The 23,509-nt window shown below is 32.6% G+C and overlaps 1 protein-coding gene across 1 annotated transcript in view; it reads left to right on the forward strand.

The window, feature by feature from the left end:
• The first annotated feature begins 5,355 nt into the window (after positions 1-5,355).
• The window catches only part of LOC118188618 (uncharacterized), a 46,717-nt gene continuing 28,563 nt past the window's right edge, over positions 5,356-23,509 (forward strand). The window contains exon 1 of the mRNA XM_085813892.1: positions 5,356-5,526. Within this exon, the coding sequence (XP_085670018.1) occupies positions 5,518-5,526 (9 nt within the window). The 5' untranslated portion in view covers positions 5,356-5,517. The remainder of the gene's footprint in view (positions 5,527-23,509) is intronic.

Consider the following 23,509-nt stretch of genomic DNA (forward strand, 5'->3'; position numbering starts at 1 on the left):
CCATTTTATTACTCTCGACGCATTTTATAATTCTAATGTTAGCGCATTTATATACTTTGCAAACAATTTTCAAGTAACTCATTACTTTTATATATCAACAAAATGAAATTCTACTGCTTCTCATCGCAAGAATACAATTTCTGATATATAATCTACTTCATTTATGCTTATTATGCTTCAACTTTATTAATCGTAAATCATTCCAATTCTTCATTTTGATACCTTACAAGGAACTTACATTGAACTCTTATATTTACCGAAGACTTTCTTAAGATTAACTCGTTTCCCAATCTCTAAATGGAGCACTGTCATTCTGTCAATTCTGCCGTTAGCGAACGAAACTCACCAGCTCGACTTACAGCTTTCTCGCATTTTTTTCCATTATTTCCCATATAGAAAGTAACATTTTCATGTTTGTTTAACTTAGCTACTAATCTAAGTTGCGCAAAAGCGCTTATTTTTCTATTACCAGCTAAGGCTTCAGAGCATAGCGCCAACTAGACGTCAAAACTCCTAGCGGTTGATGTTTCAAGAACCACCAACGATGTCCGATGAAGTAAAGTCAATAGAGGTATTCTTAATATGCCATAAAGAAAACAATAACCTGATCAATAAATAATCAGTAAAATAATATTAATGCTATGCAAGGAAATACTCGTGAAAACGGGAATTCTGTGATGAATGCCAATATATAAATTATGTAAAACATATAAAATCCAAATTCAAATAATGAGCAGTAACTGAAACTGCAATTCTTCTGTTTATTCTCTTTCCATTACATTTATTCAAAATCAAATACTAAAATCCAAAACAATTGGCTTGGTATCTAAAAACTATTATTTTCATTTACAAATAAAAATCATTAATTCTGAGAGAAATACTATCTCTTTTTAGAAATAATAATAGATAGAAAATAACATTCATTAAAATTTAAAAAAGGAATTTAGGAACAAACTCCTATTAATACATTAAATGTATGTAATTGTTTCGTGGGTAAAATTAAATTTAAATCATTTGCTTTAAAATAAAACATGCTTGCAAATGATAATACAGATAGCTGATTTTAGTTAAACTTTAAAATATTATCTTTCCTTTCCTTTTCATATTATACATTACATAACTCATCTGAAGTTTCTAGCTATGTAAAATTATGAAGCCTCAACAAAGTTTACTGAGGCTTCATATATGAAAGCAGAAAACGATTAAATCAGAATAAATGGATTAGTGACACGGGTTAAAAAATACTTGTATTTTACTGTTATTTATTATTTTAAGTTTCAGATTTCATGGTATTGAATTTATTAAACTCAATTCTTTGGGGGAATATACTGATATTAATAGGGTACTGGAGTACAATCGCATTCATACGAACCAAAATAGCTGGCATCATTTCGAATAACATTAATTTCGAACAAGCCGTCTTCGAGCTCATCTTCACACATACACACACAAATAATAATAAATAACAAAAAAGAAATAAAATGAAAGCTTTCATATTTTATATTACATCCAAATGGGCGTTTACTTCATTTACAGACACATACATATTCGAAAGCATTATGCCTAATGCCATATTGTGCTAAAAATATGTGAAAACAGCATATCTTTAGAATTTCCGATAGACAGTTTCCCGCGCTGGAGATAAAATTTTTTATTCTATAGAGTGTAGCCATTGCTCACACTATGTTATTCAAAATTTGATGACTCTAGATACCATTGTTTTTCGCAGTGCAAAAAAACATGCATACATTCATTTAGATTCTTCATTATTTAGTTTATTTAAATATAATACAGGGCGGTAATATTTGGTGGTAACAATTTGAAAAGGGATTCGGACGTTTAAACAGATTCGACTCAAAATGCCATTTCGAGACTAATGGCCCTTCTGGGTTGATTTGGGCTAAAAAAGCATATGATTCGTTTCGTGTAGACAAATTTCAATAATAATGTTATAGTTTGACTTATATAGGGTGGTTATGATTAAAGTGACCCTATTCAGACCCCTGTAGAACCCGTTCTGCCTATCGGATTTTCATCAAACTTGATATGTACATTATATGGACTATGGAAAAAGAGTTCTGCAATAAAAAATGATTCAAATTTTGACCACCAGATGGCAATTTTCAAAACTTCCTTATGGAAATTAGTCAAACCTATAAAGAGGCTTGCAGTCAATCCTTCTGCGTGCCTTTGACATCTTTAATCATTCCCTTACAGAAGAAAGATCGAGCTTTACTGGTAAAACTGTCCCAGAAAGGCAGCAACAGCTTACTGCATTGCGTGAATATTGCTGTTTAAAGGGATTGCGAAAGGAGCCCATGTCGAAGAATGGTTTGAAGAAGATGATTATGAAACTTGAAGAGACTGGAGACTTGAGTGTGCTGCAGGAAGAGGGCGGAAACTGGTTGCAAATGGTGCAAATGCTGCAACCTCAAGACCACTAAACACGCTGTGAATCTCCTTGCCGATTTTTGCCAGAATGGATGTTGATGACTCGTGGCCTTGGAAAATTCTATGGTCCGATGAGGCGCACTTTTCTTTAGACAGCTGTGAATAATCAGAGTTGCAGCATATGGGGTGCTTCACCTCCTAATGTCCTGCACCAATAACCACTGCATTCTGATTATGTGACTGCATGCTGTGAATTTACTGCTGATTTTATCCTCGGGCCGTTTTTCTTTGAAACTCTCATTCCTCAAGGTCCTAAATTGTGCTCTGTCACGAGTGCACGGTACAGTGAATTCCTTCGACAGCAAGTTATTCTTGCTTTATAGGAACGGCAATGTTTGCAGACCACTGTCTTCGTGCAAGATGGAGCAATTCCCCACATTAGAAGTTAAGTCAAAGAACTGCTAACTTTAGCTAGACCCAGAGCTTAATACCCAGAGCTTTTCCGGATGCCTGGCATCCTCATTTACCCGACTTAAATCCCTGTGATTTCTGCTTGTGGGGATTCCTAAAAGACCTTGTTTATAGTGGAGGAATTAGGACTTTACCTGAGTTGAAAGCCAGCCATGATTACACGCCATCTTGCTGAAATTCCTCGAGAGTTACTTCGCGCTACCATTGAATGCGCTATAATGCTCTCTCAACACGTAATTGATGCCAATGGAGCACACATTGAGCACATTCTGTAATTGAATAAATTTTAATGGTTCTGACAGATTTTTCTTCCTTCTTTTGGGGCCACAATTCCCCCTGGTGGTCAAAATTTGAACTATTTTGTATTGCAAAAATCGTTTCCCAATGGTCCATATAACATATATACCAAATTTCATCAAAGTTCAATACGTAGAACAGGTTCTAGAGGGGTCTGAAAAGAGACACTTTAATTATAACAGCCTGTATTTATAAAGTAAACTTCAAAATTTCAGTTTTTTTATTTTCTTATTTTTGTTTAAATTACATAAAAGAGTAATTTTCATCCATAATTGAAGGAAATTATTTCAAACTATGAAATCAAATAAATTTGTTAAAATGGAGACACATTTTAATTGGAGGAACATTTCAGAAAAGAGAAGCATAAAAATAAAAAAGTTAAAAAAAGAACTAAGAATATCCTATAAATAACAGTTTAGTTCCCCGTATCATGAATTATATTGCGAAATACAGTTGTTATTTGTAAGAAGTTGGCTGAGAAATATCCTTATAAAATGGCTAAAACCTCGCGTAGAAATGCGCAGCAAAACTATTTACGGTTTATAGAAATCTTTTGCGTTTTCAGTTGTATTATTCAGATTTTAAATTACGCCCAAAGAAGCGTTTTTTTAACGTTTTGTGTGTTACATTTATATATTAAATATCATGTTCTTCGTACTTAAACCATAAAATTCAATTCAACAGCAATATCGCAAAATAATTTTAAAATGAGCATATCTTTAGAATTTCCGATACACAGTCTTACGCGATGAAGATAAAAATGTTTTTTCTGTACAGCATTGCCATTGCTCACTTTGAAATCCCTGAGTTTTTTAATCAGAAACTCATAAATGCTTTACAAAATAGGAAATAGATAATAAACCAAATTCCAAATTTCGGCTTCCAGATGACGTACGTTATTCAAAATTTGATGGCTCTAGATACCATTGTTTTACAACAATGTGAGAAACACACATACATTTAAGAAGATTCTTCATTATTTAATTTCTTTAAATATAATACAGGGCTCTAATATTTAGTGACAACAATTTAAAAGTGATTCGCCGTTTATAGAGAATCAACGCAAAATGCAAAAACGAAATTAATAGCACTGCCCTTTTGGGCTAATGATATGGATTTTAGCGAGTAGTTCTTAAAGTCTTACAAAGCTCTTCAAGGACTGTTGAAGCATATACAAGGAAGCTAAAGAAGCTTTTTAAGATTAGTGCACATTTACATCGTTTGAAGAAAGTTCAATGTCATCCAGACTATTTAAAGCAAATAATCCGATTTTTTTTCGTGCCGTACATTTATCTATAATGAATGAAAAGTATAATAACACTGTTTAATCCGTAAGGTTCTCCAAATCCGTAAGGTATTGTTACTTTATTTTCTTCTCAAATTCCCGTTTTTATCAACACACATTTTTCGAAACCTTTGCACTTCTTATAAATTTACGGGTATATTGAGGAACTGACGTAATTGTTTCAAGTAACTTCAATAATAACATGCCTGTTAATTTCGACTTTATTTCTAATATGGAAAACAGAAGAAAAATACGTTCGACTTTATTAAGGAAAGCAAATTGGCCTTAACATCATGTTGAAATTTCTTACGACTACTTCAGAAGTACTTTCGAATACTACAAAGATATTCGTTAATAGACTTAAAAGAATATTCCTTCCACAGTAGAAAAGAATTTTAAAAAGTATTATAAAAATTTAATTAAATCCATAAATACTCATGTGTTTACCTTACGAATACTTCAGAAGTACTTTCGAATACTACAAAGATATTCGTTAATAGACTTAAAAGAATATTCCTTCCACAGTAGAAAAGAATTTGCAAAAGTATTATAAAAATTTAATTAAATCCATAAATACCCATGTGTTTACCTTAAGTAAAAATCGTAATCTTTATGTTTCTTAATTGTTTCTAACAGTTTCAACTATTTTATCGATTACCTTAGAAACTAGGAAATAATAGTATCATTTATTAAGCACTTAGATGAGAAGCTTATAAATAAAAATATACTCAATTTCGAATAAGAAAAAAGTGGCAAAAATGATAGCTTTGATTTTGCATATTAATGGAGTATTAATTTCCTTTGGCGAAAATTTTTCAGCCTATTGCACGTGCCAAACGGCGCCAAATAGAACACCTGTTTGAAAAAGAGTTTCCTCTAACGTGGAAGCCTTTATTGCTAACTCTCTTTCTACCTTGAGTAGAAGGTTGTTTTCTCGGTCAACCACAGCTTGAGCTCTTTCTTCTTTCCCCTCTTCTCTACATATCAGTCTACTCATAGATATAAAAGGCTAGATAATTGTCAGCAATTCAGTATCTTGTGGATAACGTCACTGCGTAATCAGCAACGGCAATATGAAAGAGGTAAGAGTTTTTTTTTATTATTTTTTAGCATTCAAATTATTATTTATAGGAATCTGAAACAAAATAATTATTTCATTTGCCTAATATTACACTAATTTTTTTCGTATTATTAGCATTTAATTATAAACGAATTATTTAGTAATGAGCAATCTTCACATTTTTATCGGAAATTTTGAGTAAAATACCATAACAGATGGGGAAAAAATGGTATTACAGTGATTTGTTATATGATTTCATTTTCAAAAGTTATTAACTAATTTAGAGATAATCATATTCATTCACACTTTATGAACTAAACCTGAAGGATACAGAAAACTTTAAAAATATTGCAGTCATAGGCAAACATTATCTTTAGCTTCAAATTTCCCATTTTACTATTCATTTCAATTTAATGGAAATTTTGATTACCGAAGATCTACTGTAATTCGTGTTATGTATTTAAGAAACCTCTTAAAAGAAATTATTAAAAAGTCAAATTATGAAATTAAGAGATTTGTAATAAGATGATTAAATACTAATTCTAATTTTTATTATTTTAATCTTTCTTTACATTTTTAATGTCCTTAAAGCAATAAAATCATTTTTACCAATATCTGTTAAATCTGAACTGATAGATAAACTTTCCTTCTTGTCTTTTATATTTTGAGCTCTTTTTTAGATTTTTAACTTTAAAGCTAGCTTAACTCGTAGTTTTTTCATTTTATAAATACTTCAAGCATAAGCAAGCAGTAATTATTTTCACTTGAAATTAGAACGGCAGATATTAGTATTCTTTCTATAATATAGCTGAAAGCACCTAATATTTTTTTTCCGAAATAAAGCATAAAAAGTTATTTTAATTTAATTTTATGGATACGTTCATAGGGGTACTAAAACCTAATAACAAATTTACTAAATAGCGTTTATGTAATATTTAAGTGAAAATTTTGTACTTGGTAATATATTGCTTAATGATATTTTGACACTCTGTGTTTATATTAACTTACTTTCACCGTGAAAATGTAATTTTTTCAAAAGAATAATAATAACAGTAATACAGTAATAATAGCAACAACAATAACAACAACTATAATAATAATAATAATAATAATAACAGTAATACAGTAATAATAGCAACAACAACAACTATAATAATAATAATAATACGAAATAAATTATTGCTATAAGTTCTTTTACCGTGTAATAACTTTGCAAGGCTTTGAATTTTATTTCCAGTAGTAATTTTGAATTATTACTCTCTCACTGAAAACAGCCACTGCTAAAACGAATTTCATTACTTTGATGATGAAAAGAGGATTTTTATGACCTAATCTGTTTGTAAGAATGAGCAGCAAGAGAAAATGACAGAGATCTTCAGTTGTTGCTTGTTTCCCAATTAAATCTTAGATTATATCCTAGCGAATCAGTTTTTGAGGAGGAAATTAATGTAAGTAAACGTATTCTAAATGTCTAACACAGGGGCTCCCAATTATGGGGGAAAGGGCAATTCCCAGCTCAAAAAGACCTCGTAGTTTTAGGGGAGAATACGATCATCCTTTATTAAGTATTTAATTTTAAGTAATAGTATTTAATGTTAAGTATTTAATTTTAGTTTATGAATACAAAAGAAAAAACACATGTTTTTATTTAATTTTTGGTATTTAGACAACATTTTCTATACGTTTTGTTGTTTAAGCTATGAAGCACGTTTAAAAATAACCTAAATGTAAATAAATGTATGTGTATTTTTCGTATGTGTATTTTTTAAAGTATGGGGAAGAATGATATTCAAACAATGATAAAAGAAGTATATAGAGTAAAACAAGCTGAGAACCACTGGTCTAACAGAACGAAATCTGATAAAACTGCTAATTTATCAAGAGGGATGGTAAAATCCATGAAAATATGCAGCTGCGCGTTCCTGAAAGTTTGTGATTATTTTACACGATAAAAATATCAGAAATCGGTAACGATATCCAAAGAGGGAAAACGGTATTCTGAATCATATATTAAGAATCATGTTAAAAGGTAGAATCCATAAGAAGAATGTCTGTAAGAAGCTTCAAAATCAGAAATTAGTTTTCCGTATGTTGTATATATTCAGCGAAATAGGTTATATTTGGATAATTTTCATATCTGTACTATTAATGAAAATACAAAATATTGCTTCATCAAATTTTTAAGTATAAAGAATGTTTTCGTACTTCGTGTATGAAGTTTGTATCAGTAAAACGTAAAAACGTTTATCTGTACATACCTGAATAAACCACTTGGGAAGGAAAAAAGGAGAGAAATAAAAGAGTTTTAAATGCGGGGGAAAATTTCCTAATGTTATAGTGATATGTGCAAGTTAAAAAAAAATGCAAAGACACCGATACACACCGAATCCCTTTTTCGTTTTACTGGTTTATTCGAGAACATCATTAGGTACTAACTGATGCATTTAAGGAAAATTACTTCTCAATAAAGGTTTGTTTCATAACTTTTTGATGGTATTTTTAGACTTTACACAGATGTGAAATTAAATTTTAAAACTGTAGTTGCTTAAAATAGTTAATTTAATTTAGTTATACTAAATGTAGAAAAGCATTCGAGAACTATCTGCTTAGCGGGAGGAATGCCTCCGTGAACAGCTTTCTAAGAAAATTAGATCATATTTAGTTTACGCATGAGAAACACCACGAAAGCATACATGCCACATTTCTCGTTCTGTAGCACTCAAACCATGTTCGAACTACAAATGTTCAGTTCCACTCGGCACTGGCTGGCATGACTTTCTAAGAGAAATCGTTTGATATTTTCATTAATACACTGTGAAAGGTTCTGAAATCAGTCTGTTGAAGGGAATTGGATGGGGACTTGACTGATTACAAAACCCGATTAGTGTCGTGGTTAATTCATTATGACAAATGACTCTAGGGTTATCGGCCTTTAATAAAGCATTTCAAGAGGCTTGTATAAGTTACACTAGCTTTCGTATCCGTCCTCTCTCTCTCCGAAGTTTCGAAAGAGGAAGTGCAAAGGAGATAAAACAAAAGAGGAAGTGTAAACGAAAAAAAAAATCTGAAAGGTTTTCAGATTTTAAATTATATCCAAAGGGGCGTTTTCTTAACGTTTTGTGTATTAACTTTATTTATCAAATATCATGTTCCACGTACTTTAACTATGAAATTCAGTTCAACAGCAATATCGCAAATTAATTTTTAAATGAGCATTTCTTTAGAATTTCCAATACAGAGTCTCATGCGCTGGAGATAAATTTTGTTTTCGTACAGTGTTGCCGTTGCTCGCTTTGAAATCGTTTAGTTTTTAATCAAAAATTCATTGAAGTGTTACAAAATATGAAATCGATAATAAAAGGAATTTCAAATTCAAATTAGGGCTTCCACATGCCCATACTCTATGGAAGATTGCGTTATTCAAATTTTGATGGCTCTAGGTACCGTTGCTTAAGCACATTGTGAGAAACCTAGATAAATTTATGCAGATTCTTCTTATTTAATTTCTTTAAATATAAGACAAGGCAATAATATATGGTAGCAATTATTTTAAAAGTTATACAGCCTTTTAAAGTTTTCATTGCAAAATGCCAAAACGAAATTAATAGTCCTTCAGGGCAAATTGGTTTTTGAAAATTAAGATAAAATTAATTTACTCTTATGAAAATGTTTCAATACTTTTCATAACTACTTTCATTTTGTTTATTTTAGTAGTATTCAATGTACAGAGGAGTTATACAATAAGGATTATAAAGGAAGGAATAAGCTGTTAACTTTGTAAATGTATAAAATTGAGAATGAGATTAACAAAAGAATACCCACTTAAGTACCTGTTTGGAAATTCATAACTTGGTGTACTACTTAATAATACCTAAGATGAGATCAAGCTTATTATTGCACAATATAGTAATAAATATGTATAATTCTGATATATTCTGAGAAATTAGTTTTTAGATTATGCTATATTAATCTAGTTGGTTATAAAAATTTCTATTAGCAAATACAATTCGGAAAACAAAATCTGATCACTGGAAATGAATGACGAGATTTCGTGAGATATTTTCTACCCTCTTAGCGAATCTTGGTCAAAGCGAGTTGAATCTCCGCTTTCCTACAGTAGTTTGGCAAAAATGTACAGCAAGAAGCTTTGGTCTTAACCCACTAGCCTTCTTTCTAGGAGGCGTTGCCAAAAATTAGTTACATTGTGAAAGAATTAATAATCTTGACCACTTCTAAAAGAGGATTACTCAAGAAGTTGTAATTGTTATACCAGACTGCCTTCCCAGATCAAACCAAAATCAAATTTTACTTGATCTTTGTTCTGTTATTAATAGCGAATATATTAAAATATTACTTAGTGACAGAATTAAATTAAAGCGTTTACGATCCCTTTCACATGATGAATACTTCATAGAGACTTCAGAAAATCCTTTCATTCATTTTCGGGGTTATGTATATTTATAATACTATGCCATTTTATTGTAAATTGCTATATAATATTGCTGTAAAATAAAAGCACTCCATTTTAGTTTCAGCAGTCAACATATAAGAGCTTGATTCGAATATAAATTTGAAAATTAATCTTTTATATAGATACAAACTTGAAACAAGTACGCTTCATAAATTTAATTTGTATCCAAATATAGTCTTCTCAATATGTTATCAAACGCAAAAAAAAAAATCTAAATTTTATAATTTATGATTTCATTAGTTAGAAGTTTCAGTTTCATACACAAACGAAATTTAGAACGCGACACAAATAAAATTCTATGATGTGTATAATATTTTAAATGTTAATTCCTATCAATGAAATGTAGTTGAATTAAAAGAATAATTTATGGACTTCTGGTATTTTAAAATCATTAAGTATTAATACTTAAATAGAATAATAACTTAGATGTACATGCTTTATCATTTCTTGCTAATATTCTTTATCTGGCGTATTTATAAAGTCCATACAGAATTTATATTTTTCTTCTTAAACATTAACCTAATTTTATTTAAAAGCATATTTATTTTTATTATTACTGGAATACTATTGATTCCGCAAGAAACTGCTTTGATAATTAATTGTTTATTACATGCAGACATTTTAAAGCCTTTTAGATTTGATTTAAATTCTTCGATGTTGAAATCACAAAAAATTGAAATGAAATTCTTTTTTAATTGCATAATAACGTTCTAAAGATTTATGACTGTGCCATGAAATGTTCATTGGAATCATATTATGCGCAAGACAGACTTGGGTATTCCCAAATAAGAACATCACATGGGTCGGTAACTGGGTGTGTGTATTTAATTATGGCAAAGCACACTAGGGCTATCTGCCTAAGAGGAGGAATGCCTTTCGTGGAGGACTTTCTAAGGGAAACTGGCTCGTAAACACGTTACACATGGGGAAAACAACGAAAACACCCATGCAGCCAGCCCGTTCGCGGGATTCGAACCTCGGACCGAACTACCAGTGTTCAGCGACTTTACCGCTCGGCCGTTGGTGGGCGGTCGGTAACTGGAAAAAAGTAAAAACGAAAATTACGTGAAACTGAATTTAATGATTAAATAATTTAATCTTTCGCATTTTACAAATATTTACTCACCATCAGTTAATAATATATGAAATGTATAACATATACCAGTGAAATTTAATATGCTTTAAGTCAAAAATTCGCCATTTTTAATCAAATAACATTTGAAACTAACGCAGCTGTATAGAGGAAAAATATCCTTAACAATCTAGGACATCAATTCTATAAACGTTAATCGATGAATCTTATCTATAATCATAATTCTTACAGAGGATTAAAAGAGATTAAGTAAAGTTTACAACATTACCATCTATGTGGTCAGAATTAATTCAACTTCTTATTGCAGTGAAGGGATTTCATGTAATGCATTATTTCATCATTCACATTTTTTCCCTTTCATTTTCTAACTGTGGCAACTTTGAAACGTGCATGAATAAATTAACTATCTGTGTTCTCTGTATTCACATAATGAGTTAATATAACTCTTTGCTTCAATGTCCTCAACTACTATTTTTGGTGGATGCTTATTTTGAAACCAGTTCTCTTTGCCCTAAATCATAAAGGCGAGTATTTATTTGCATCCCACCCTTCTTTCTTGTTTACAGAAATGATCCACCGAAAATGTCTAAGCTGCATAGCTAAATTGTTGTCAGACACTCGGTGAATAATTATTTCTGCCGTATATAATTAGAAATTGGTCTCATCTATTATTATGAGATAAATGTATGTTTTTCTTTCTTTATTGAGTAAAACTTTGCTTCTTAAAATAAATGAAAAGCTGCCCTCATTCCACTGAAGGCACATTATGAACAAAACATGAATATAAATATAAATATATTTCAAGCACGATTATTGAATATATAAATTATATTGATCAGTATAAGAGGAAAGAAATTTGAATAAATACGATCGCATACCTAGTTATATTATTCAAGTTATTAAATATATTTGATCATGAACCATTTGTTAAAAAAAAAAGATAAACTCTTTCCCTCAGTTTCAATAATTATACAAAATACGATACATGATTTTGATTTCCTTTCGTAAGCGAATTAATATGAAGCACATTTATAACTGATTTCATTACTTTAAAAAATTAAGAATCTTTCCCCCCCTATGTATAGATAGATACCATTTCATATGTATATGTAGTTTCATTACTTAAAAATTTCAGAATCTCTCTCTATATATATATACAGGGTGATTATAATTAAAGTTTAAGTTTCAAAACGCTATAAAAAAAGAACCACTCATGGAAATGACGTCAAATTTGAAAGGAATGTTATTGAAGAAGGCGGAAAGCGTATGGCAGAAGAAAAAATTTAGTTTCAAAAGTTAGCAACAGATGGCACTGCAAGCGGAAGAAGACGTAAATTAAAATTTTAGTTAAATTTCAGTGTTATAAAGCCGCCAGGTACTAGGCTGTTCCTCATTTCGCGTCTCAGACGTTCGCCATGGGTGTTTCACTGCAGGATCGCGTCTGCTGGTAAAGCTGTATTACAAGAATGATGATTGTGCAAGAGTAGCTCTGCAAAAATTCAGGACACTGAAGGGTATAAAAGAAGGCGTTGGTCCAATGAGTGTCGTAGGTCTAAAGAAAATGATGCAAAAATTCGAAACGACAGGTTCGTTTGATGTGCAATCTGGTAGAGGGAGAAAACGAGTGCATTCGACGGTAGTTGAAGAAGTGGCCACAGCATTACAAGAGGGGTCGGCCGGTGGTGTGCAACCGTGCAGTGCACGAGAAATTGCCTGAACATTGGACAGGCCTACGAGCGCGGTGCTGAAGATTGTACGAAACATCCTGCAATGCTATCCGTACAAAATTGGCCATGTGCAGGAGTTGCTTCCGTCTGACTTGACAGCTAGGGAGACTTTTGCGTTAGAATTCCTGGCTCGCATGGAAGTGGATAATGAATGGCCGTGGAAAATTGTGTGGACAGATGAAGCCCATTTCCATCTGATAGGATACGTGAATACCCAGAATTGTCGAATATGGGCAACAGAAAATCCACTGGCAACGCACCCCGTACCACTTCATCCTGAAAAGGTCACGGTATGGTGTGGCTTTACGGCATCATTCATCCTACAACCATATTTTTTCGAGCAGACGGGTGCTTCCGGTCCTGTTATCGCAACCGTCACTGGTCAGAGGTATGCATCGATTTTGCGCAACCACGTGATTCCAGCTCTGCAACAGCGTAGACGTGTGGATGAAATCATTTTATGCAAGATGGCGCTCCTCCGCACATTGCACATCCCGTGAAGCAGCTGCTGAGGCGCCATTTCGGAAATGCTCGAATTATCAGCCGTCATTTCCCTACAGCCTGGCCGTCCCGATCGCCTGATCTTACTCCGTGTGATTTCTGGCTGAGAGGATATCTGAAGGATGTTGTGTTCCGTGCTCCAACTGCAAATTTAGCGGAATTAAAGGCACGCATTTCGCAACACATTCCGAACTGCTTTGATGAATGGTTCTTATGCGGTATGTCGCCGCAAAACTCTTGAAACCGATTTGTCCCTTTCGATGTGATATGTACAGTCATGCAAATAAAATTATTCAACAATTCTAATTTGTCAATGCGTTTTAATGTGTAACTTCCACCTTAACCCGTTGTTTTACGAATCATTTCTCGTTTCTCGTCGTGATTCTCCCGCTTACAGCGCCATCTGTTGCTAACTTTTGAAACTAAATTTTTTCTTCTGCCATACGCTTTCCGCCTTCTTCAATAACATTCCTTTCAAATTTCACATCATTTTCATCAGTGGTTCTTTTTTTATAGCGTTTTGAAACTTAAACTTTAATTATAATCACCCTGTATATATATGTATAGATATATAGATAGATAGACAGATAGATACAGATATATATATAGAGAGAGAGAAAGAAAGAGATTACAAATATGTATAAATACTCAGGATTTTGGGAAAATGCTTAGATTTGGTGCTAATGCTGTTGAACACCAAATCCGATGCTTGGATGTTAAAAATTTAGTATTCTTTTAAAACTTCCTTAACGATAAGATCTTTTCTACGAGATATCTTTATATTTTCTTATGCGTATCTATGTATAGCTGTGCATGTTCACATACTGGGTAATCCAAAAGAGTGTAAACTAATGACATTTCACTAAATTTAAAACGTACAGTTGAACATTCAACAAGGAAATATAATAATTCCATATATATAATTCCATATTCCACATTCCATATAATTTCCGTAATAATTCCATATTCTTCTGTAAACAGTCGTTACCTTCACATTTTGGGGGAAAATGAGTTTTAAGCCGTTATTTTCATTGTGAATTACCATTCACTATCCAGACGTGAAATCCAGTAACCTTTGTTTGCGGGAAACCTAAAGTGACAGGTATACAAAGATCACTCAGAATCGCTGTGTTAAAATACGCTTTTCCAGCGCCATAGTTCAGCGATACCTAATGAAATGCTATTTTAACTGGTATGATTGAACTGACCTCCTTTTATTTATTTTGAATACTAAATACCTGTTTGCTTTCACTGAAAAAAAAAAGAATAAAAAGATTTGTATTACCAAATTAAAGGAAATCCAAGCCAAAGGAACCAAAGGAAGGATTTCATTCATAAAGAAATTACCAAATTAAAGGAACCTAAAGAAATTCGGAAGTTTTATGTTCTCAAAAGGGAGTAACAAAATTATTGATAGTTTAAAACACGTGAGTTTATACTTTAATCAAAGCAAAAATCAAATTTTATTGATAAATAAATAAAAGAATTTATAAAAGTTATAAAGTATGTATCAATACTTTTATAGGGTTTTTTTTCTTTATCTTTTTGAAACACTGTAGAGTTATTAGGTTTATTTTGAAGCAGGAGTTCATGAAAAATGAGCAATGACCTCTCTGGGACTCGAACCTGCGTTGAGTGTATTACCATTTCACGAAGGTGTGCTGAAAGGGGGAAGAATATATCTTATTTACTTCCCCCTTTTAAAGGCAACTAGGGATTAGGGTAACCCAATCGTGGTGACGCATTATCGTCCCCCGCCTTTTAGTTCGGGAGCCACTTGGAATCATTAGGTTTATTTTGAACCACGAATGCATGATAAATGAGCAATGCTCTCGCAGGGACTCGAACCTGGTCTCTCGAACACGCGTCGAGTGTGCTACTGTTACACCACGAAGGCATGCTGGAAGGACGGAGAAAATACCATATAACGTAATTTGGTAATAACGTACCTTATAACGCAAATCAGTCACGATCACATTAGAAGTGATTTAGTTCGTAAATGATTTTTAAATTAATTCCTGCGTCAAAATAATGCTTATAATTAAATGTTAAAGCAGTTTTCAATAAAGTCTTCCATTAAAATTGTTTTAACATAACTAACAATACAAATTTTCAGAGACATTTGGCCGTTAAAATTTTTAGCCAGGCCACCCTGTTTCCATAACCATAATTCAATTTGTTTCTGTAATTTGAACAACCTTTTTGAAGAGATAGAGAACATAATACGATGTTTACTAACTCTGTCATTTTTCGATTTCTTCTTATATCCATACGTAGGAATTCACCTCATGCTGTTCTTGTATTGCTGACATTTTTGAGTTGTTCTAGAAACGTATTCAGTACCCAATTAAAGAGCAGGTAAAACATTATTACTAAATTATAGCAAGACCAATTAGTAAATATGCAGCTGTTGTAGGAAAGAAAATCAATCACCAATGCACTACCAACTTGATTAAGTAATGGCATTTAATTTTTATATATGTACCGCTATATAAAATTTGCTGATTAATGTATATTCATTAAAAGTGGAAAGCAGAATATATGTATTTCCGTAACAAAACTTTGGAAAGGTTGAGGGAATGCGCTACGACATGCCCTCAACCTTTCCCTTACCAATGCGACTTTTTACACAGATAGCATGTCAGTGCTACACGCACTCAGGGATCATCACCACACTTCACCCATCATCATAGATATACAGCAACTTTTACGCAATAATCATCAAGCCCGCTTTAACATGGTATGGGTAAAAGGACACTCCGACAACGAAGGGAATGACGTCGCAGACCGACTGGCTAATGAGGCTGCCAACAACATCCACGCTCAAACTATAAGTGCCCCTACCCCCGTCTCACACCTCAAGAAAACTCTGCGTAACATCTGTAAAGAAAAGTGGCAAGAAGAATGGAATAATGGCGACACAGGGAGAAGGACGTATAACTTCCTACCAAAGGTAGACACGGAACGTCTTATAACAATAGCCCCACTGACACAGTACATAACGGGTCATGGCCCATTTCCATCTTATTTTATGCGTCATGGCATCTCAGCATCTGACAATTGTGTCTGTGGCATGCTAGGTTCTCCCGAGCACTATCTATTTGACTGCAGTCTAACAACAAACCACCACTTACCACATCCAACGAATGATAGAACACTTTACTATCGTTTCATAATCAAACACCCGCCAGCTATAAGGAGCATCTGCGCAGTTGTACAGCAAATCAACGCCCTAGGGCAAGACATTTGCGAGCCACAGTAGCATGGTACTGCAGACAATGTACTCAACTATTAGATATTCGCAGTATGTACACATTCTGTAATACACATTCCACATTCAATTTCGAGCCTCGTGTTAACATCTGCTTTCAATAGCCACCAACTTGCAGATATAATGTTACTGACATGTTTATCAGTGTGAAGCACTGGGCACCCAATGGAATGATGTGTTATCGTAAATCGAAATATATAATATCCGTACAATGCACGAATGTAGTGTATGCAACGAAATATGTAATTCATGCAACAGAAGCCCCTAATGAAAGTATGTACACTGCTCAAAAAAAAAAATGGGACAGTGCTATATCTCCCGTTCTACTGGGCCGATTGACAAAATTCAAACTACGTTTTTCATGTCTCGAAGGCGCGACTTAGGATATATATTAGATTTATATATAGTACTATTCTAACATAGGTATTTTGACACAAAATCGGACTTTTTCTGAAATAACATACCAATTTTTTTACATATTTCGATTCTACGACTCAAATTATGCCACAATACCAAGTTTTGTAAAAATCGTACGAATAGTTTTTAAAATATTAGCTCTCAAAATTTTAGCTCTTCAATGTTAATTGAATTTGGCAAATATTTATTAATATCTCTTTTTTTACTAAACCTTTTTGATTTTTTCTCTCACATTTCAAAATTTTGGTTCATTCCAAATAAAATTTACCCATTTTTTGCGTTTTATTTTTTAAATTTCTATTTTTAAATAATTTTTATAAATTTTTCGAAAAAAATTTTGAATTATAACCTATAAAATTTTTGCCATCATCTTAAAGTAGGTGTATTTTTAAGCATATCTGCAAAAAATTAGACTTTTTTATTCAAAATTTTCTAAGATATACACGAATTTACATAATTTCGCGTTTTGAAATTTGGCACCTTTTTTTTGAGCGATAATAACGCCAAATGTGGTCTATGGATTTTTGTTACACTGAATTGCCACAGCTATTTTTAACCTTAAACTTCAAGTAAAATTTTACGGAGAATTAATTATATGACATTTTTTCCCTCAATGATGCTTAATAAATATTTATTAATACTATATGAAAGGCTATTTTTTTTAAATTATAGATGATATTATTCAAATTTTTAACTATTTTTTTTAAATTTCTCTCGTATCTTTTCTTTTTTTAAAAAATTTAAGAGTAAGTTTTTGAAAGAGTAAATTTTTACCTTCGGGGTTTTATCGTCTGCTACTTTACTTCGTTTAAATCGAATTGTCTAAAACTGAGAATTTTCGTTTGATATTTATTTGAATTTTATGACATTAACTGCATAATTTATTTCTAAACAAACTGTTGCTTTTGAAGTGGCTGAAAGAGCGGCTGATACTATTATCCATATTTTTAAAGCACAATATATTTTTATAGAAACATAATATTTAGAATAATCATTTTTTATAAAAGTCAAATTATGATATAAACATACAACCCTCTAGAGACTGAATTAATGGAAGTTCAATGGTTATGTAGAAATGATCTGCAGCTACTTAATGGCTGGATAAGTCAGCAGATTCTGTGGACAAGTAAGAATAATTATATAAACGACACCAACATTCTGGATTCAATAAACAACGAGGATACGATGTTTACTAAATGAATTTAAGAAGTTTTAAAACCTAAAAAAGCAACTCATTTTTTTTCCGAAAATGTATTTTTGTGCGTAGCGTATTTTCATTATATCCTTAAAATTCTAATTTAGAATGTAATTGTCAAGAACTGAATCCTAATCATCAGTAATATAATAAGTAATTATTGCGGTTATTAATAAATCCTTCTTATAAAGTAATTGCAAATATTTCAAAAAACTTTCTGTCTGAATGCAAACATTTTTCTATGCAAATATTTTTAATTTTATATTAATCAAGATTGCACACCATATTACTTATTTCCACTTCAATTCTTACCGTCAGTTTTAGTAGAATTTACAAATCAATTATATTTAATTAAGGATTGGATTGGATTATTTAATTATGGCAAAGCACACGAGGGCTATCTGCCTAAAGGGAGGGATGCCTTCGTGGAGGACTTTCTAAGAGAAACTGGCCCGTATACACGTTACACATGGGGAAAACCACGAAACCACCCATGCGGCCAGCCCGTTCGTGGGATTCGAAACTCGAACTGAACTACCAGTGTTCAGCGTCTTTACCGCTCGGCCGTTGGTGGGCTATTTAATTAAGGAATGACCATCTAAGTTAAGAAACAGCGTAACGTAACAACATTTCAATTATTGGTTCCGTATCTTTCATGTTACTCCCGATTGGCTAGCTACATGATTTTTAATGAGTATTCGGATTTTACTAGTAACTTCACCTGGAAATCGAGCTTAAACTAGGTTAGTTGGTTAGTTGAACATAGAAAGAACATGGGAGCTATTTGATTAAGATGCTTTCATAGAGAATCTTTGTAAAGAGAACCTAAAAAACTACGAAAACCAACCATGCAGCCTGGGTTAGACTGAGCAGCAAACAATTAGTATTTAACAATCTTTTCTTTTTCAAATGCTAGGCGACGGATGAAGCTCCAATTAAATCTCCAATTTAATATTTTATTTGTAAATATTTAAAATGTTGTTGTATTCTTTGACACAAAAAGCAGAATTTAAGTTTTGTTAACTCGTTAGTAAACTACCAAGCCGTAGTGCAAATGAATATTCAATTTCTTTGGCAATAATTGTATTTACTTAATATTCTTGGAATATGAGCTAAAGAAGGAACATTCTCGGAAGATTAAAGAAGTGTTTAAATCCAGTGATATTAGGTTTGTCTTACAAGCTCAGGATCAAAACGATTCTGCAATTGCCCGAGTAGTTGACTTGTAAATGGATGTGAATTAAGCAGATGACTTTTAATCTTACAATATTCAGCCAGAAAATGTATTCCAGATGTTTTGTATTGCATGACAATGCATCTTTTCATTATTCAATAACCAGTCGGAGAACCGCTTGTGTTCGCAAAATAAGTATGTATATTCAATCGTCCTGCATGTTCTTCAAATTTGTCTTCTTGTGAATTTTTTTTTCTTTCTCAAAAACTAAAGTTGCCTCTCAAAGGAAAGTTTTTTGACATTGAAGAGACAAAATTAATATGACATCTACTTTTAGAGGCATGTCAAAAACAGATCTCTACAAACCCTCTCTTCCATTACATGCTGTGCAGTCAGACAGAAAGTTACATCAGCGTAAATTCTATAATCTATTTTTATTACACTCTGATTACTTTATTAACATACAGTGAATATATACTAAATCTTTTACTTTAGCTTAAGTAATTCGGAATTTTTGACGGAATTGTTGTCGGAACTAGGACTTAGAAGATAAGTCAAATTGAATATTTCGATAACCCAGTAAATTCAAGTTCGAAATTTCAATATTTTATTTTCGGAGGGAGGGGAAATGTTTTCAGTTTTGGTCCATTATACTAAGTATATTTGCTTCGATTTTTTATTTTTCCATAAAAGCGAAAATTTTACGCATGGTATACATATAACGCATAGCTTCAAATTAAAATTTAATAATATACAGAGTGGTTATAATTAAAGTTCCACATTGAAACGGTCATAAAAGGAAAACTACTGGATCAAATGTTATCAAACTTGGAAATCGTGTAAAGGAGGTCATGGGAATTTATTTTCCGCGAAAAAAAGGAAGTTCGAAACCTCACCACCAGGGGGGAAATGGCGCTGTATGCAATATTGTTAAACGAAATATGGGTCGGAATCTAACTTAACCTTTTGTTAAACGGGTTTAATATGTTGTATACCCTTAAGAAACTTTGAAGTAGGCAAATTACCATTTAAAGACGTTAAATTCGATAAATGTCGAGTGCGCCATCCCTGTAAGTGAGAATTTCGTCCGTGAAAACCACGAATTAGCGATTAGAAAATGTGAGATCGCAAATCACTCTCACAAGTGCGTACAATCTGGAAATCGTTTTCTTACAGATCGCCAATTTGTAATTTTTTAAGCCTGAATTCGGTACTAAAACATGAAGATACTGATTCAAAACGCTTTTAATCGATTTGGGCCAAAAACATCTTTCATGTTATCTATCTAGTTCCATTGCATTCTCCTACTGCATTCGATTGCATAACAGTCATTTCACACCGTTTACTGTTGAATGACAGCTAGTTTTATAACTGAACCATTTTTTCTGAAGAGCAGTCGACAGCTGGACCACTGCGATTGCAGCTCACTTAGAGCCAATATTAAAATGTTTCGTGATACATGAACTGCAGTAACGTGGCATTTTAGATACTACGATTTTTATGCAGGGCTGGGCACCACCTGAAGAGCGTCGCATAGTTACTTAGGCAACATTTCACGAATGAACGTCTTATAGGCCAACACTTCCCCTCTTCCCACCAGACATCAACCTCTGTGACTTTTGTCTCAAAAGCACTGTTTATGGTGATAATCTAAACAATTTGGCAGAAATGAAAAATGTGATACACTGTAACATTCCTCCTGATATGCTATGTGTAACGTGTATACGAGCCAGTTTCCCTTAAAAAGTCCTCCACGAAAGCATCCCTTCCTTGAGGCAGATAGCCCTCGAGTGCTTTGCCGTAATCTAATAAACCAAACCAAAACCAAACCTGATATGCTAAGAGCTGCTGTTGAGAATGCAGTAACATGATTTAACTTGCTTTCGGAAAATGCTGGACGCTACATTGAACATGCTTTGTAAGACGTTTCCGAAAATATTAAACACATTTTAAACAGATGTTTTCGTGTCTTATTTCATTTAACAATATTGTATACAGCGCCATTTTTCCCCTGATGGTGAGTTTTTGAACTCTTTTTTTCCGCCGAAAATAAATTCTCATAACCTCCTTTACACGATTCCCAAGTTTGATAACATTTGATCCAGTAGTTTTCCTTTTATGACCATTTCAAAGTGGAACTTTAATAATAACCACCATGTAAAATAAGCTTTAAAAGTCTGACAGTTTGGTTCAAGTCCCAACTTTAAAAAATATATATAAAAATATAAATTTTTATATTAATTCTCTTAGAAAGCATGTTTTAAGAAGCTAATTTTTCTCTCGCGTTATAGATTGTATAAAAAAACATGATCTTTAATATGATTTAGATTGTTTCAGCCGATATAAGAATCGGGTCACTCTGTGGTACAGAATAAACCCTGCTGGACTGTTTTATTTCTTTGTCATTTAGCAAAAATCTTTTAATTAAAACATTTATCCTTTGGACTTCGCTTTAAACTTTATTTATAGCTAAAATGACTAGAAAATGAAAAGCTGTCTTTAGCTGAAACGCAATTCATATAATTGATATTTTAAAAAATTGACAAGAATGCAAAATGTATGGAAGTCTAGCAGTCGAAAAATCTTAATTTTCTTGTGTGAGCACTGAAAATAACTATAGAAGGAAAGAAGAAAATTAGGGAGAAAAGTAAGCAAAAATTTGCAGGGAAATTTGGCTGTCAGACGTACCAAGATGTTCAAAAAGTTGGACGCTTTCGAATATACTTTCAGGATACTTCAAAGAATTTAAGTGTTCAAAGAGAAAACACTTGGACGAGTACACCAGCAAATACCATCAATTGAGCTTGTGTTAACAGAAAAGACAAAACGATAAAACGATATCATTGCAGATTAAAGTGAAGAGCGACTGGTTTTAAACTATATGGTTGTGTAAATTACATTATAGAACATCATATCGTATCATAAATGGTGAATCCCATGATTTACTCAGTCGAATTATTTGAAGATTCAGGAGTTTATCCAGTGATGTATGTGGATGTCACCTAAAGATGTTTTTTTTCCCTTCCTGATGAAACAGCGGCCGAGTGGTAAAGTCGCGGAACACTGGTAGTTCGGTCCGAGGTTCAAATCCCGCGAACAGGCTGGCTGCATGGGCGTTTTCGTGGTTTTCCCCATGTGTAACGTGTATGCGAGCCAGTTTCCCTTAGAAAGTCCTCCAGGAAGGCATCCCTCCCCTTAGGCAGATAGCCGTAGTGTGCTTTTTCATAATAAAATAAACCAAAACCTTTTGATGAAACCAGTCTTTTCTTTCATCTCATACCTTCAAAATGTTTAGCCTCTAAAGACTGATAAAGGCTCTGACGAAATACTTCGTGAAGAACTTTCTAAGGGAAACCAGCTGTCATACGCGTTACACATGAGAAAATCCACGAAAACGCCCATGCAACCAGCCCGTTTACCGGGGTTCGAACCCCGGAGTGAACTACCAGTGTTCAGCAACTTTACCGCTCGGCCGTTTGTGGGCGTTTATGAAATGGAAGGCGATAACTTTATTTAAAATGATTGTCTGAAATACCAAAATGTTTCGAAAAGTTGGATACTTTTCAATATACTTTCAGAATGCTTAAAGAAACAGAGAAGAAAAATAAATATTTTCGTAAAATTTAGTATTCGTATTTTTTTAAATTTAAAACTTTTCAATCTTATGATATTTGATTCTTGCGATTTCAAAAATAAAATATTTGACTAAAATATGAATAACATTTTAAGAAACCAAATGTAGGATAAAATTGTGTAAAGCAATGGGCACAATGATAAAACTGTTTAAAGCAGTGTATGCAAGTCATCCCAAGTTAAAATATCGGTTATACATGTCTCTTATTTATATATATTTTTTCTGAACGGAACATTGAAAGGCGTGTAAAACTGTGCTTTACTGTATTTTCTCTTTTAATATAGTATGCAGTTTTCAAACGCATCGTAGTCTGGGTTACAAAGTATTCTTCCGAAAAAAACGTAGTTCAAATAAATAAAATCAAATTCTGGAAAATTGATATTAATAAATATATTTAAAATGCTCAGTTCGAAGGAATAAATAGAAAATTTTAAAACAATTATCTGAAGAGACAATGCAACACAAACAATTAAAATAAAAGTATAAAAATTTAAAAATGACCTAAAATAATAGCTATGACGA

The sequence above is a fragment of the Stegodyphus dumicola genome, chromosome 3 (genome assembly GCF_044657685.1).
Source record: "Stegodyphus dumicola isolate Sdum_Otavi_A_Nest chromosome 3, ASM4465768v1".
NCBI lineage: Eukaryota > Metazoa > Arthropoda > Arachnida > Araneae > Eresidae > Stegodyphus > Stegodyphus dumicola.